Source organism: Arachis hypogaea, chromosome 11, assembly GCF_003086295.3.
Source record: "Arachis hypogaea cultivar Tifrunner chromosome 11, arahy.Tifrunner.gnm2.J5K5, whole genome shotgun sequence".
Taxonomy (NCBI): domain Eukaryota; kingdom Viridiplantae; phylum Streptophyta; class Magnoliopsida; order Fabales; family Fabaceae; genus Arachis; species Arachis hypogaea.
In genome coordinates this window covers 136,404,236-136,419,776 of record NC_092046.1, presented here as the reverse complement: position 1 = coordinate 136,419,776, position 15,541 = coordinate 136,404,236, and the positions used below count along the sequence as shown (strand labels likewise).

Here is a 15,541-nt window from a genome sequence, read left to right as displayed (position 1 = left end):
TAATTTTTTTAATTATTTTATTTATACATATTTTTTTATAAAAAAATTGTTATTTTTTATTTGATTTTGTATATTTTTACTGTATATTCTTAAATTAATATGTATTTTATTTACTATTGTTATTTGTTTATAATATAAATTATTTATTCTATTAGAAAGATTAAATTAAATAAAAATAATATTAAAAGAGAGTATTGAAATTAAATAAAATCAAAATTTTTTAATATTGAAATATTAAGAGAGAGTTTATGGTTTAAGATTCATATAAAAAAAATTAATATAGAATTTTTAATGCTCATTTTTCATATAATTTTTTTAATTATTTTTATTTATACATATTTTTTATAAAAAAAATTGTTATTTTTTAGTTAGTTTTGTATATTTTTACTGTATATTCTTAAATTAGTATGTACTTTACTTATTATTGTCATTTGTTTATAATATAAATTATTTATTTCAATTAAAAGATTAAATTAAATAAAAAATACTAAATTTTAACATATAATTTATTTTTTTAATTGAGAGAAAAAATATTAAAAAAATATAATTTTGGTTAATATAAATTCATGTTTTTTTGAGTAATATAAATTTAAGTAAAAAAAGCACATAGAATTTAAATTATTAAACAAAATTATATGTTAAAATTTAGTATTTTTTAATTATAATTTTTTAGTACTCTCTTTTAATATTATTTTTATTTAATTTGATATTTTAATGCTCCTTCTCCTACTGCTGTATGTCAGATGCCCGGCTCTCTTCCTTCTCAATCTTATCGCTAAATGCTTAGATAGAGTGAAAATGGAGGTTTTTGTGTGCAACGTTAAGAGTTGTGGGTAATTCATAGTTGGGTCTTATGGTGTGCTACTCGAACATAAATTGTAGTAGAATACTAGGGTCACAGTTGATACATAAATCGTGGCAGGATGTTGGAATTACAACTTACACATAAATCGTGGCAGGATATTGTATTTTTGCCTGAAACCACTAAATCCTACTAGCCTAGGACGATTTACATACAATTGGTAAAATTAACAATTTTGAGATGATTTATGTATTATTCCTCAAAAGTCATTTATGCATAAATCGTCTCACAGTGTAGTGGTTAATATATTATATAAACCACATTCTGCTGACACAATTTATATATTAATAGAATTAGGGTATTCACTTTCAAAAATTGCTTTAGGAAATTTGAATAATTTTAAAACTTGTTTAATTTATTTAAATAAAAATGCCTCAAGTACCGTCGAAATCCTAGTTTCTAGACGACCATCTTTGCAGCCGACAATAGCTAGTCTTGAGAAACATTCATTTCTCTATTTTTCCATCAATTTTAAGTTTTTAACCAACAAATTTAATTATTTCACAAATTTTTTTCCATCTGTAACTAACCTATTTTGTTAAGTATGATGATTAACTAATTTTAAATTTTTTGTAGGAGCTATTCGAATAAAAATGTTAAAAATATTTTTCTTTTATAAAGATGTTTTATAAAAAATGTAATTTATTTATTAGGTCACATTTTAAATAAGAACACATTTTTATAATTATTAAAATCTAATTTTATAATTTATTATTTAAAGATAAAAAAATCACATAAAAATAATTATAAAATTTATTAGAATATCTACCATTTTTTTACCTCCCTCTTCATGAATGCTTTTATTGTCTTTTATGAAGACAATTTCTCTAAATTCTCAAGTATGTCAACTAATATGAAATTTACTTTTTATGATGTATCAACTTTTAATTGAATATTATCTTAATTTGATAACTAATTATACTTGAGTTATTCTAAATTAATTAGAATTAATATTTTAACTATAATAAAATTATTTTGTAATTAAGTTATTATTTAAAATAATTGATTATATAATTTCTTAAAATATTAATAACCAAATTTTATTTCCTAAATTATTCTCTCTTAAAATAATATTTATGAGTTTTTGTTACTTTTGAGTAGTGAGTATCTCATATTTGTCATGAAATATTATGACAGTAACTAAAATTTGATATTTTGTCACATACAATATTTTCTTTGACCTTTGAATCACAAGTTTATAATGGTCCCTTTAGCAAAACCGTTACTTTTCATGACCTTTAAATCAGAAGTTTATAATAATTCCTTTAGCAAATCCATTTTTTCTCTTTTTTCAAAAATGACAAATCAAATCATAATTCAGTCAAAACTCAGTGCCAGAATCATTATTAATATTTTAAGAAATTATATAGTCATCTATTTTAAATAATAATTTAATTATAAAATAATTTTATTATGATTAAGATATTAAAGTCTAATTAAATTAAAGTAACTCAAGTTATAACTTATAAATATAGTTAATTATTAGATTAAGATAACATCTAATTAAAAATTAATACATTATAAAAAATAAATTATATATTATTTTAAAGAGAATCAAATAAAATTCACCTAGTTTTTATTCTCTATTGGCATGATATAATATCAAATATTTACTTTATTAAATGAAAATAAAATTTCATATTTTAGGTAATAAATTATATATAGGAATTAGATTCTAAAATGTTAAACAAACATTAAAAATAAAATATTTTTATAAATAATATTCATAAATAAAATAAAATTTCTCAAAATAAACGCCCACTTTTAAAGTACATCTTTTATCACTTGTGATTTGTGAAGTCAAAAAAAGAATCCCTAATTAAATTTTCTGTTTTAGTGGATGACGCCCGCCGGCCCCCGGCGGTTAAGTTAATAAGAACTTTTTGTTCTTATGCTGTTAGCCTGTTACTACAAAATAAATAATTCTTGTTAGTTCAGGGAGAATAAAACTTCGTTTCTTTTTTTTTTTTTTTTAATTTAAAAGCTTTTGTGGGAAATTTAGCTTCTTCCGCATTAGCATTTTGCAACAAATAAATATTGACTGATGGTTATATTTTCATGTGAAAACAATAATAAAAAATTGTAAAATAATTTAATAAATTTAAATAAAATATATGATATAATACTATATATCTATTATTTTAGTTATTATTTTTACATATTAACATAATTTATTTACTTATTTTTTCTATTTTTTAAGATTATTTAGAAGTTTTAACATTGTCAAAAAATTTTGCACGTAAAAAAGTTATTGAAAAACGTTTTACAATAATTGTGATAATATTAATAGATAATCATTAGCTTATCATGATTAAAGAAAACTCAATTGTTATAAATAATATTATTTAAATACAGCCAGGAGAAAAGATCGTAATATAAATTTCTAATTTTATACCTTGCTTGAAGTTTTCCGTTTTATACAAATTAATCTATAAGATCAGAGATTAATAGTTAAATTGGTTTTTAAAAAATAATTCGTTATTTAAATTTATTTTAAAAAATTTTATTAATCAAATTAATTTTTTAAAATTATAAATTAATTATTTTCATGTTTTAATCATTTAATTAATAATTTTTGTCAATAATTAATAATATAAAATATTAACTTATATCATACATGATATTTAAAATATTTAATATTTAATTAAATATTAAATAAATATATTTATAAAAATTTATTAATTTAGTTTTATTAAGTTATATTAGGATTATAATTTATATATTTAAAAAATAAATTGAATTGATAAATTTGTATAAATATATTTATTTAATGTTCAATTAGACATATTAGATATAACATATATTATGAGTTAATATTTTATATTATTAATTAAATAATAAAAAATAAAAATAATTAATTTATAATATTTAAAAAATTGATTTAATTAATAAATTTAAAATATTTATTTTTTAAGAAATAATTCGACCATTAAAGATCAACTAACCTTGGCCTTTAGCAGGTAGTTATAACTTATAAACTTATAATAAGTAGTCACTTACCCTTTCCAATGAATTCTATAAAAGAAACGAAGTTTAAAACTTTAAATAAACAAAATAAAGTTAGTCAGGAAGAATATCCTTTCGGCTTTTAATTGAGATTTGGTGGTGGGGTTATTTGACTACTTGGGTAGGCCAAGGAACGAAAAAAGAGAAGAAAAGGGAAAGAAACTAGACACGTGTGAGGGCAAAAGTGTAAATTAAAACGAAGTATCTTTGATCATCTCGATTCTGTAGAGTAGTTGGGAGCAAACTGGAGAGAAGCACAAAACACAATTAACAGAGTGAGGTCCATAATGTGGAAAGCATGTTAGCGTCATAGCAGAGGAGAATCCAATTTGGGAATCGCAAACCCTAATCGACTTACTCATTTAGAAACAGGGGAAAAGGAAAAATACAAAAATAGGACTCTGCGTCTCAAAACCCAAAGGGGCCCGAAGGGGCTCTTCGCCGGAGGTGGTGGTTCGGTCGGAGCCGCCGCCGCCGCCGCCGCCACTACCTCCGGATTCACCGAAGATGAAGAGCCTCTTCAAGAACAAGCCTCGCACTCCCGCCGATATCGTTCGCCACACTAGGGATCTTCTTCGCTCCCTCGAACGCGCTCCCGATGTACGTGATCCAAAGCGCGATGACAAGGTTAGTGATCTCGCCAATGTGCTTTCGTTCTTTTACTTCGGTACTTTGCTACTGCTTCTGTTATATCGAAGTTCAATTCTGATACTACTAAGGTTCAGTTTATGCGTAACATATTTGATCGTTTTAGCTGAATATGCCTGCTCGTGTCACCGATCATATGATTTAATGGCTTCTAATGTGTGATGCTTCTATCGGCAGATGTCGGAGTTATTTAAAAATATCAGGGAGCTGAAATCGATTCTTTATGGAGACAGTGAATCTGAACCTGTGGCAGAAGCTTGTGCGCAGTTGACTCAGGAATTCTTCAATGAAGACACACTGCGAGTACTTATCAAGTGTCTCCCCAAATTAAACTTGGAGGTAAAGTCGCAATTTCATGATAGGGCTCTGGAGTCCTGATATTTGCAGTTTGGTAAACTAATTCTTTAGATTGTTAGCACCGTCCATTATTCATATGTTCGCCATTTTTAATGCTTGCATGATAGGTTAAATCCGGACACAAACAATTACCAGGATGCTATGCTGGGGTTATTTAACGTAACAATGTTGATTTATCTTCATACTGTGGGCTTTTGCAGGCTAGAAAAGATGCTACTCAGGTGGTTGCAAATTTACAGAGGCAACAGGTTCAGTCTAAGTTGATTGCGTCTGATTACTTGGAGAAAAACTTGGATCTTATGGATAGTTTGATATCTGGGTATGACACTGTTGGATGAATACTTTGGTTTGGTAATGTTTGTTGTAGATTTCTTTCTAGTCTATGCGTGGATTCCCCATGCCCAGATTGGCCAAATAAACTGAAATATGGGTTTATAAGTCTTAAGTCTCAACGATAACAACAGTTAACTGTGATAAATGGTAAGGTTACCGCTGGTAACTGGGTGGTCACAAGCTATAGTCACAGTAATAGCTGCTCTGTCCATTCAAAGAGGAAAGCATAATTTTGGCCCTCCACCAACTGTGCATTGTTGGATACAGTGTGCTGTACTGCCATTTTAACAATTGAATTTAGTTTTGGTAAAATAGACTTGGCGAAACAATCACATACTTACCATATTGTATGTGTTCTAAGTGAAAGTTGGCCATGTGTTGTAACCATTATATGTGTGTGACTTGTTCTGTTTCTTAACGTGCTTCTTGTGAAATTAATGTGCTATTCACTAATAGTAATTTCTTTTTAGCTATGAAAACACAGACATGGCCTTACACTATGGTGCAATGTTAAGGGAGTGCATAAGACACCAGGTTGTTGCAAGGTAAGGAAAAAGAAGTTAATTTTATTTATTTATTTTTTCTTTGCATCCCACCATGGGTTCATTTGTGTGTGTGTGTGTGTGTGTGTGTGTGTGTGTGTGTGTGTGTGTGTAACTTTCAAGCTTAAGGTAATTAAATGTGACAACTGGAAACTCAATCATTTTGGTTAGGGGTTGTAATCTATGTTTGAGTAGTCTGATGGCTTAAAGTACCTGGGTGCTTTTAGTTCCTGGATTTTTTTACATAAAATTGCATCTCAGAGTTTTATGTTTAATCCCAAATAAGAAGGGTATTGTGTTGGAAGCTCATAAATAGCTGAAGAATATAAGTAGATTTGTCTAGTTTTTAATTTTGTATTATTACTTATAAAAAATTATCTATGTAGATAGTTAAGCACAGATCCTTTCATTTGTACTGCTGCTACAATTCTTCTTTGTTTTATCTCAGATATGTTTTGGATTCGCCAAATATGAAGAAGTTCTTTGACTACATTCAACTGCCAAATTTTGACGTAGCTGCAGATGCAGCAGCAACTTTTAAGGTAAATTTTATTATTCGCTCCCATGAGCTTCTTTAAACAAATATAAATAATATTTTATGTCATTTTGCTGCAGGAACTCTTGACAAGACATAAATCTACTGTAGCTGAGTTCCTTAACAAGAACTACGATTGGGTAGGTTCCCCTGCCACTCTCATATTAAGAAGAAATTTTCGGTGTGTGTCTGTGTGTGTTTTCTTGACACTTTCTTCTTGTTTCTATATGCTTTATTGTGGCTGTTGTTGCCTATTATATCTTGATGCGCTTTATTTTATATCTGTCTTCCTGAATATGTTCTTTTACTAACCATTGTATTATCTGTTTTCAGTTTTTCGCTGAATATAACTCCAAGCTGTTGGAATCTTCCAACTATATTACAAGGCGTCAAGCTGTGAAGGTATGATAAAAAGTTCTGGTGCAATCACTGTTTTTCCTATCCAATGATTGCAATTCCCTGTATTTCTGTATATCTTGTGTTTTTCCTTGTTGCATTGATGCATATATATGTTTGTTGAGTGCGTTTCTTTCTCTTTCACAGTTGTTAGGAGATATGCTACTTGATCGATCAAATTCAGTTGTAATGACACGATATGTCAGCTCAAGAGACAACCTGAGGATTTTAATGAATCTTTTAAGAGTATGATCCTTTCTGTAAATCTTTATACTGTGACCTTCGTCCTGCTTTCCTACTACCTTGCCTGTGTCCTTTCCATTCTCCAGTAAAAACAAAAGAAAAAAGATATTATGCAAGCCTCAATATATAATTACATATAATGTGCTGACGTAGGATTATTCAATTGCTGTTTTTGAATGGGAAGATGTATCTGTTTTGCCAAAATATCTTAGGCCTTCAAATTATTGTGGCGATTCATCCTTGCCTAGTATTACTATTTTCTAGTCAGTTGAACGCTGAACAGAAAGTTTTGAATTTAGATATATTTTGATACAGGCATTTAATAGGTCATTGCTATATATCTTTCTGTAGGAGTCAAGCAAGAGCATACAAACAGAAGCATTTCATGTTTTCAAGGTACTATAATTATACAAAGGCACACGTTTTTAAATGTTCATTTGTAACCATATTCTTGCCAAGTTTTTCTTCTTTGTATTGATGTGCCATTGTTGTAACAGCTATTTGTTGCAAATCAAAAGAAACCAGCTGACATCGTGGGCATACTTGTTACAAACAGAAGCAAGCTTCTGAGGTTATTGGGTGACTTAAAACTCGATAAAGGTATTGTAGGGAATTTACAGCACTTGTTTTTACTGAATCATGTTCCCATGATCACATTTATTGGAATTTTGTGCAGAGGACGAACAGTTTGAAGCTGACAAAGCACAAGTTATGAAGGAAATTGCTGCTCTGGAACCTAAGGATCGCCCTTGAGCTTAAGATAGTGTCAAGTGGCAGATTGTGTTGTGGCATTTTGCTTACTGAAATGTCTCTTGCTATAGTTTTTTAAGTGTCCATCGACTTGAGACGAGCTCTTCACTCAAATTTCAATGATTCCATTCTGTAATTTAATTTCCATTTTGTAAATTAACTGACAAATAAGTTGCTAAAATGAGCCACAACTAGAACTAGGGTATGGGGCTATGGGCATTGGTGGTTTTAGAAAGATGTGGGCAGCAGCCTGCCTTGACTCCTTTACTATCAATTTTTGAGTTTATAAATTGTTGGAGCTGGAGGTCATGCAATCTTTGACCGTCTACAAGTTTGTGACTTATTGAACCTGAATGATGGCTGTTTCTGGTGTCTGCGTACTTCACGGTCAACACACTAGCTGCTCAAAGCCTCAAACCAGATCAGGCCTTTTAGCATGCGTTGCAAATCTTAAATAATTTGGTTGGGGTTTCCGTTGCGCATTGGAAAGGGCGCAACTCAATAGACCAACGGGGCCGTGGCGGTGGAGGCGTTAGCAACAAGTTTCATTAAATTAAACAAGTCTGTTCAAGAGGTAAAAAAATGAAATGAAATGAAAAGAAAAGGACAGGACTGGACTGTGCTGGAGAAGTGGCGCGAAAGTTATTGTTGTACACTAATTTTGCATATTCTTTGATTAATAGGTACTGTAATAATCAAAATTAAAGTCACCGTAATCAGCGGTTGATGAATGAAGGTAGTCGCTGTATGGAAGATTGGAAGCCTTTTGTTGGGGCATTTTCCATTCCAGACGATACCATATGCATCTTCCTTTTCTCCTCTATACTTCCCTAGGACTATCATACCCTTCCGTTTACTACTGCCACTGCAAATCTGCAATGACACTTGTATGATTGTAGCTGCAAATAAAACTTGCTTCCAACAAATGGTACACGATGATCCAATAATATAATGCACGGGAAAGGAGGACCCCTATCATTTCATGTAAAATAGGGGCAATTATGGATTTGCCTAAAATAAAATAAAGAAGAAAGTGACAATTAGATTTTTGAGAATTTCGATCTAAGACTAATTAGTCTTTGAATAAAAGAAAAGTATTAATTAGGTCTTCTATGATAGTAAATAATTTTTTTTTTGAACAATGGAGCTCTACACAACACAGTGGAGCGACAAAAAAACAAACAAACATGTAAAGCCAAAAACAGAAAACTATCCCTAGTGTCATCTCCGGCATTGCTATCAACAACAAAAGAGATCCAAACTATTTCACTCTATAACTGATTAAAGATTTCTGGAACACCTCATCTGCACCCCCTTTCTTGTTGTTGAAAATTCGCCCGTTCCTCTCTAGCCAAACGTTCCAAATAATCGAAAAAAAGCATATGAGCCACTTGTTGCGCTCTCCCTTCCTGTTAGCAACACCTGTCCAGCTCTCAAAGTGTTATTTTAGTGAATCCGGAATAGACCACAATATTCCAAAGTCAAATAGCCATTGACACCACACCTGCCAAGTAAACTCACAGCCTAGAAACAAGTGTTGAATATGTTCAACGTCTTTTTTACACAAAACACATATGTTATCACCATGACTAATAATGCCCAGCCTATGCAGTCTTTCTTTTGTATTTACTCTTCTTATCAAAGTAAACCAAATAAATAACTCCACTCGTGACGGAGGCAAACCTTTCCAAATGGTTCTGGTGAAGCTATAACTGGTTATTTCCTCCGAGAGAGTTTCTGACTGCATCACCTACACAAAAGAGTTAGTTGAAAATATACCTTTTTTGTCGAACTTCCAAACAACTTTGTCTTGCTTATCATATGCTAGCTTAATAGGCCTTAGAGCCTCATGCAATTGATCCACTGATTCCATCTCCCATTGGTATAACTCTCGCCTCCACTGGAAGTTCCAGATCCACTCTAACTCATCCCAAAACCCACAATCCCCTATGACAGATCCTTTTTGGTTTGAAACAGAGAAAAGTCTCGAAAAACTCATCTTTAACAAACCACTTTGTAGCCAAACATCTTCCCAGAATCGAGTCCTCCTTCCGTCACCCACATCCATAGACAACTCCGCAATCATCTTATCTTTCACATTACTATCCCTAACCTGCAGCTGACAGATATCCTTCCATGGACCCCCTCTAGTAGGTAATGTCTGAGCCGATAACATCACATTGGGGTTCAAGTCATAGCAAGAGCACATGACCTTCTTCCATAATGGACACTCCTCTTTTGAAAACTGCTACCATCACTTGAAAAGAAGTGCAGTGTTTCTAATTATGGCGTCACCTATCTCCAACCCACCTTCCTTTTTAGGGGCCTGAACCACCTCCCACTTAACTAGCGCCAACCCATTTCTACCTTCCTCCTTGCTCCACAAGAATCTCCTCTGCAACGATATCAACTTTTTTGCTACTACCTTCGGTATCTTATACAGGCTCAAGTAGTACACTGGCAAGCTATTTAACACAGATTTAATAAGGACAAGCTTACCCGCTTTATTGAGTACTTTTGCCTTCCACAAGCTAAGCTTCTCCTCAACCTTTTCAATTATCGGTTTCCAAGTCTTGACCAGTCTTGGGTTCGCTCCTAAAGAAATGCCAAGATATCTGACTGAAAGGCTAGCCTTCTTGCATCCCAATAAGTTGCACATGTTGTAAGTCCATTGCTGTTCACAGTTGATTGGGATTAAACTTGATTTATCAAAGTTAATAGTTAACCCTGACATCATCTCAAACCACCTTAGCAACCTGGCATAGTTTCTGATGGTCTCCTCCTCTGGTGAACAGAATAAAACAGTGTCGTCTGCAAACTGTAGGTGTGATAACTCTATATTGTCCTTTCCAATCAGTAGTGGCAAAATACGTTTGTTCCTGACTGCCTCCCCTATCATCCTATGCAGAATATCAACAACCAGAACAAACAAAAATGGAGATAGTGGATCACCTTGTCTCAAACCCCTCTCCATCTTAAAAGGTTTAGATGGTGAGCCATTTATCAGGATCGACATAGACGATGTACCAACACACTCCTTCACCCATGCCCTCTATCTCTAACCAAAGCCCATCTTCTGTAGCACAATATCCACAAAACTCCATTTCACTCGGTCATAAGCCTTCTGAAAGTCTAATTTAATGATTGACGCTTTCTTCTTTCTCATCTTTAACCAGTGCACTGTTTCACAAGCAATAAGAGCCTCATCATGTATTTTTCAACCCTTCACAAATGCGCTCTGAGTCTCCCCAACTAGACCTGGCATGACTGATTTCATCCTCCTAACCTTCACTTTGGAAATTACCTTGTAAACGCAACCTACCATGCTGATCGGTCGAAGGTCCTTGATCTCCTTAGCTCCAGTAAACTTAGGTGGAAGGGCCACCCAAGTGATATTGGAATCAGAAGGCAATCTTGACGATTGAAAGAAATCCAGAACAATTGTCATGAACTCTGTGCCAATCTCATCCCAGCACTTCTTAATGAAGTTCATGTTATACCCATCACTTTCTGGAGCCTTGGAAGATTCACAATCCCAAACAACTTCTCTAATCTCCTCCATTGTCGGTATTCTCTCCAGAGCTATCAAATCTTCTTCATCAATCCGATTCACCAGTCCGTCCTTAAAACCCACAACCGGTGATCTCTCCCAGTTATACAGATCTTTATAAAAATCTTTGATAGCATTCTTGATTCGAGCTTGATTTCTTATCAATCTTCCGTTAATTACCAGAGCATCAAGTCTATTGTTCCTTCTTCTTGCTAACGCCAAGTTATGGAAGTACCTAATGTTCCTATCCATATCATTCGCATGCCTGGAGCGCAACATCTGCTTCTAGTGTATTTCTTTTCTGACATACCATCTACTGCTTGCAACAGCTTACTAGAGCCTTCTTTCTAGCCTCCACTGTACCATCATAAACTTTATTTCTTGCCAACTCGTCTATCTTCCTGATCTCCTCCTCAAAGCGCTGAATTTTCTTATCCATGTCACTAAATTTGACCTTATGCCTTCTTCCCAAAGGCACCGTTAAAGCCTTCAACTTACCTGTGAACTGTATCTCACCAAGATTCTTCCATTCTTTCCTGACCATACTTAGGAAACCTTCATGTGTAAACCAGGAATCTAAGCTTCGAAATGGACGTGGGCTACCTCTGAAAATGATATCCTCTACTATAATTGGATAGTGATCTGACAGGCCTCTCGGTTCCCCTTTTAACCAAATTTCCGAAAACTCCTCCGTCCATTCTACACTCACTAGAACTCTATCAATGCGACTACAAGAGCAGCCTCTAAACCATGTAAATTTACGATCATTCAACGATAAATCCACTAACTGGATATCTTGTATCCAACTCTTAAAATCTTCTGCAGACGCTGTTAACCTGTCTTGACTTTTCCTCTCTTCAACCTGTATAACCTCATTAAAGTCACTCATGTAGCATATCGGGACTTGACATAAACCAGCTATAAAGCTCAGTTCCTCCCACACAGCAAGTTTTCCCACTCTAGTATGAGCACCATATACCAAGCAGAAAGCACAATGAAAATCATTTTTCAATAGGACTCTTTCAGCACATAACCATCTCTCCCCTTTGTAACAGTTATTCATTCTAAACAACATGACATCCCACATTAACAGCAGCCCCTTGAGGTTCCTTCCGATCCTACATACTCCCACCCGACAGCATCGCTCCCCCAAATACGTACTACATCAAACTTAGCCACAACTTGCATTTTAGACTCAATCAAACCTAACATGTTCAGTTTCTATTTCTTTTTTAGTTCTTTTACCATACTCAACTTACCAACCCCCGTAATCCCCTAACATTCCAAGAGATAAAAATCATATTAAACCTTTATTACACACCTTTTTGAGCTTTTTCGATCTGCACCTTCGTGCCTTTTCTTTTTGCTTTGCCAACCTCCTCTTTTGGGCTAGCACTTCATTCTATTCTTGCAGAATCACCATTATGTCGTCATCTTTGTTGTACTGCACTGCTCTGGATTCTACTGCTAGCTCCCATGCCCTTTGATTTTCGATCATCTGCTCTTCTCTTTCCAGAACCTTTCCACCACTGAGCCCCTGTTGTCTAGTGCCAATATCCACACCTGCCCCATTATTGCCACTGCCTTCATCAAGCCTTGCACCCAACAGAGTCACACCGTCTTCTAATACTTCATCACTGTCTTCAAAGATCCCATCCTGGATGCCTACAACATCCTTCTCCGGTGCTGAATCCGTCTCCTTGGTGTCTCCTTCGAGCCCATCTACCCTGGAGGAACCGAATCCTAACATCACCGGTGAAGAGTTCACTGAGGGCGTTGGGAGGTGGCCCATTGATTCCATAACAGCCACGCAGTTCCCTGCCTCAACATCTATAGCTACACCTATAGCGTCGCGCTCAACCCAACAACGTTCTTGCTCGCCGGCTCGAAGGTCGCCCTTGCCTCGTGGTCTAGTCGTGCCACCAGCATCCAGGTTCACCTCTTCAAAATGGACATTTGCAGCGGCGCACAACCCAGAAGATAGAGGGCACCCATCCGGATGGATCCCAACTCAACCCGGACGCATGATCAAGGCTTCCGTTGCCTCATCAGTGTGAAATGGGCCTGCGGTAGATGAGGAGCAGCCCATTGTCCTTCCTTCATCATATTTGCCAACCGTTTGCTTATTGGGCCAACACTTAAGCCCTTTTTGGTCATGTTTTTCCTCCAACAGCAACCTTTGTTCAGCCCATCAAAACCATAATCACAACTAACCATTTTTTTTCAGATTCAGCATCAATAACCAAATTATGATATCTCTTGAACTCAGCAATTCCTTTGTAATAGCATCCTTCGTTACTCGTGGAGTTTTAAAGTCAATTGAATTGCAATAACTCCATTCATTCAAAATATTTTCAGGAATTACCAATCTACTCTTATTAGCTTCTTCCTCCCTTGGCACTGCCATCACCCCATCAACCACCGGATCTCTGCTTGCCACTGGCGCTATCGAGCTCAAACTGCTTGTACCCAAGATCTCGCATGCTTTTGGGGGTCCAGGTTTACTAACGTCCTCAAACTTACACTGCAATCCATGACTCTCGTGTCCAACCTCTTTAACTAGGACGTTGAATCTACTAGTACCAATTGTGATGTGAATCTACTCGTTGATAATGTCCATAATACAAGTGTCAATCTGTACTCGTCCCACACCAAAAGAGAGGCATGATTTCGTGGCTTCGTCACACCCAACAACTTCCCCCCATTGACTTCCTATCAGCTTGAACATCTCCACTGACCACGTATGCAAAGGAACACCAAAACACTCTAGCCATACCCTTCGAGTTTCACTACGCTCCTCCTCATCCCATCTCCATACGCTATGGAAAAACTTCAAGATATTGTTCATTTTGAACATGTAGGCTTTTTCAGTACTGAATATACTATCAAAAGTCAGGAGTGCTTTGTACGCTCCTAGTTCTCGTACTTCCATGACTTGTGGTAAATTCTTTCCAGTCATGATCTTCAGAGACTTATAGTCAATAGCCTTAGTCATACCACCTATTAAACTTCTCTGCAACCAGACCAGGTTCTCTTTTGCCACAGGCACTTCCATCTTCTTCGTCCACCCGTTGCCGTGGGGGGTCTCCTTTTTTTTCCTCTTTCCTCAACTCTTTCACAATTCTCCCTAGAACCCTTTGGCTATCCTCATGTTGAGGATGGACTTTAACCGTATTCTGGACGTCAGGTGCCTCATGGTGTCTCTTAATATACGTCACTTCATTCATACGTCGATACCGAGCTTCTCCTACCGAAACAACCTTACCTCGTAACCTCATTCTATTCATTTCCGTAATAGCCTTCATAACTCCACCCTTTGTTGTATACCGGATGAATGCAAAAATGTATGTTTTTCCATTTTTTTGATTTTGTGATAAGTAGATATCATTTATGCGTCTAGTCCAGTTGAACAAATGATATAGCTCTTTCTTTGATATATCTTCAAGAAGATGTTCTACAAAGATAGAAAACGACTCGTTTTCCAAATGGTAGTACTCTTCTCGATTCCAAACCCTAGGATCTCTGCTCAAATGCCTAGTTCTACCCCTCCTAGTGTTTCTCACCCCTCTCTCTCTCTCTCTCTCTCTCTCTCTCTCTCTCTCTCTCTCTCTCTCTCTCTCTCTCTCTCTCTCTAGATTATAGAGATTTAAAATGCACTTTTAAGATATAACCTTACACAAATCATTAGGTGATAGATATGTATATCCTTCTGTCAATGAATAGTGCAAAACGAAACGAAATTGTCTATATATTTCGTTATTTACATTGGTGCGTATCATGTTGCTGTCAAATGAGCATGGAAACGATGTAATTTTGGACAATAAAACATTCGTCATCTTTTGAGTTTCTATATAACCGTTATCAACGACTCTCTATTTATCATGAATTATACTAAAACATGTGACGTTTTGCTTCAAAAGTTGTTATCTACAAAACAATCTTTTATAAATAGACACGTCATAGTAGTTAATGGCACATATAAATACCACCGTTAAGTTTTACTTTTATGTAATAAACTGATAGAAGGATATAACGTATCTACTGTTTGCTATTATAGAGGACCAAATTGATTTTTTTTTTCAGAGGATAATTAGTCCGAAATCAAAATCTTCAGATACCTAATTATCACTTTACTTTAAAATAAAATAAAGAGTAATACTCCAAATAGGTCCCCAAAAAATTCACGAGCCGACAGATTTGTTCCTAAGAAAATTTAACTAGGATTTTGGGCCTGACCTTTTTCATTATGCGCCAGATACGTCCCTAACCCAGTTTGAACCGGTCAAGACTAACGGCAACGTCCTACGTATTAGTTAACT

General features: G+C 34.6%; 1 protein-coding gene across 1 annotated transcript; it reads left to right on the top strand.

Moving 5' to 3' along the window:
• Positions 1-3,979: 3,979 nt before the first annotated feature.
• Positions 3,980-8,003, top strand: LOC112722832 (putative MO25-like protein At5g47540). The gene is made up of 11 exons (XM_025774010.3): positions 3,980-4,495; positions 4,694-4,855; positions 5,074-5,192; positions 5,677-5,751; positions 6,197-6,290; positions 6,364-6,423; positions 6,617-6,685; positions 6,827-6,925; positions 7,274-7,318; positions 7,420-7,522; positions 7,599-8,003. The coding sequence occupies exons 1-11, from the start codon at positions 4,376-4,378 to the stop codon at positions 7,673-7,675; spliced, it is 1,023 nt and encodes a 340-aa protein (XP_025629795.1). The 5' UTR covers positions 3,980-4,375; the 3' UTR covers positions 7,676-8,003.
• Positions 8,004-15,541: the final 7,538 nt, after the last annotated feature.

Bases quoted from the DNA above. Each gene is read 5' to 3' on its own strand.
- LOC112722832 (XM_025774010.3), top strand. From the start codon at position 4,376: ATGAAGAGCCTCTTCAAGAACAAGCCTCGCACTCCCGCCGATATCGTT. The intron at 5,193-5,676 runs GTATGACACTGT...ATTTCTTTTTAG, and splicing joins ATGGATAGTTTGATATCTGG to CTATGAAAACACAGACATGG. The intron at 6,686-6,826 runs GTATGATAAAAA...TCTCTTTCACAG, and splicing joins CAAGGCGTCAAGCTGTGAAG to TTGTTAGGAGATATGCTACT.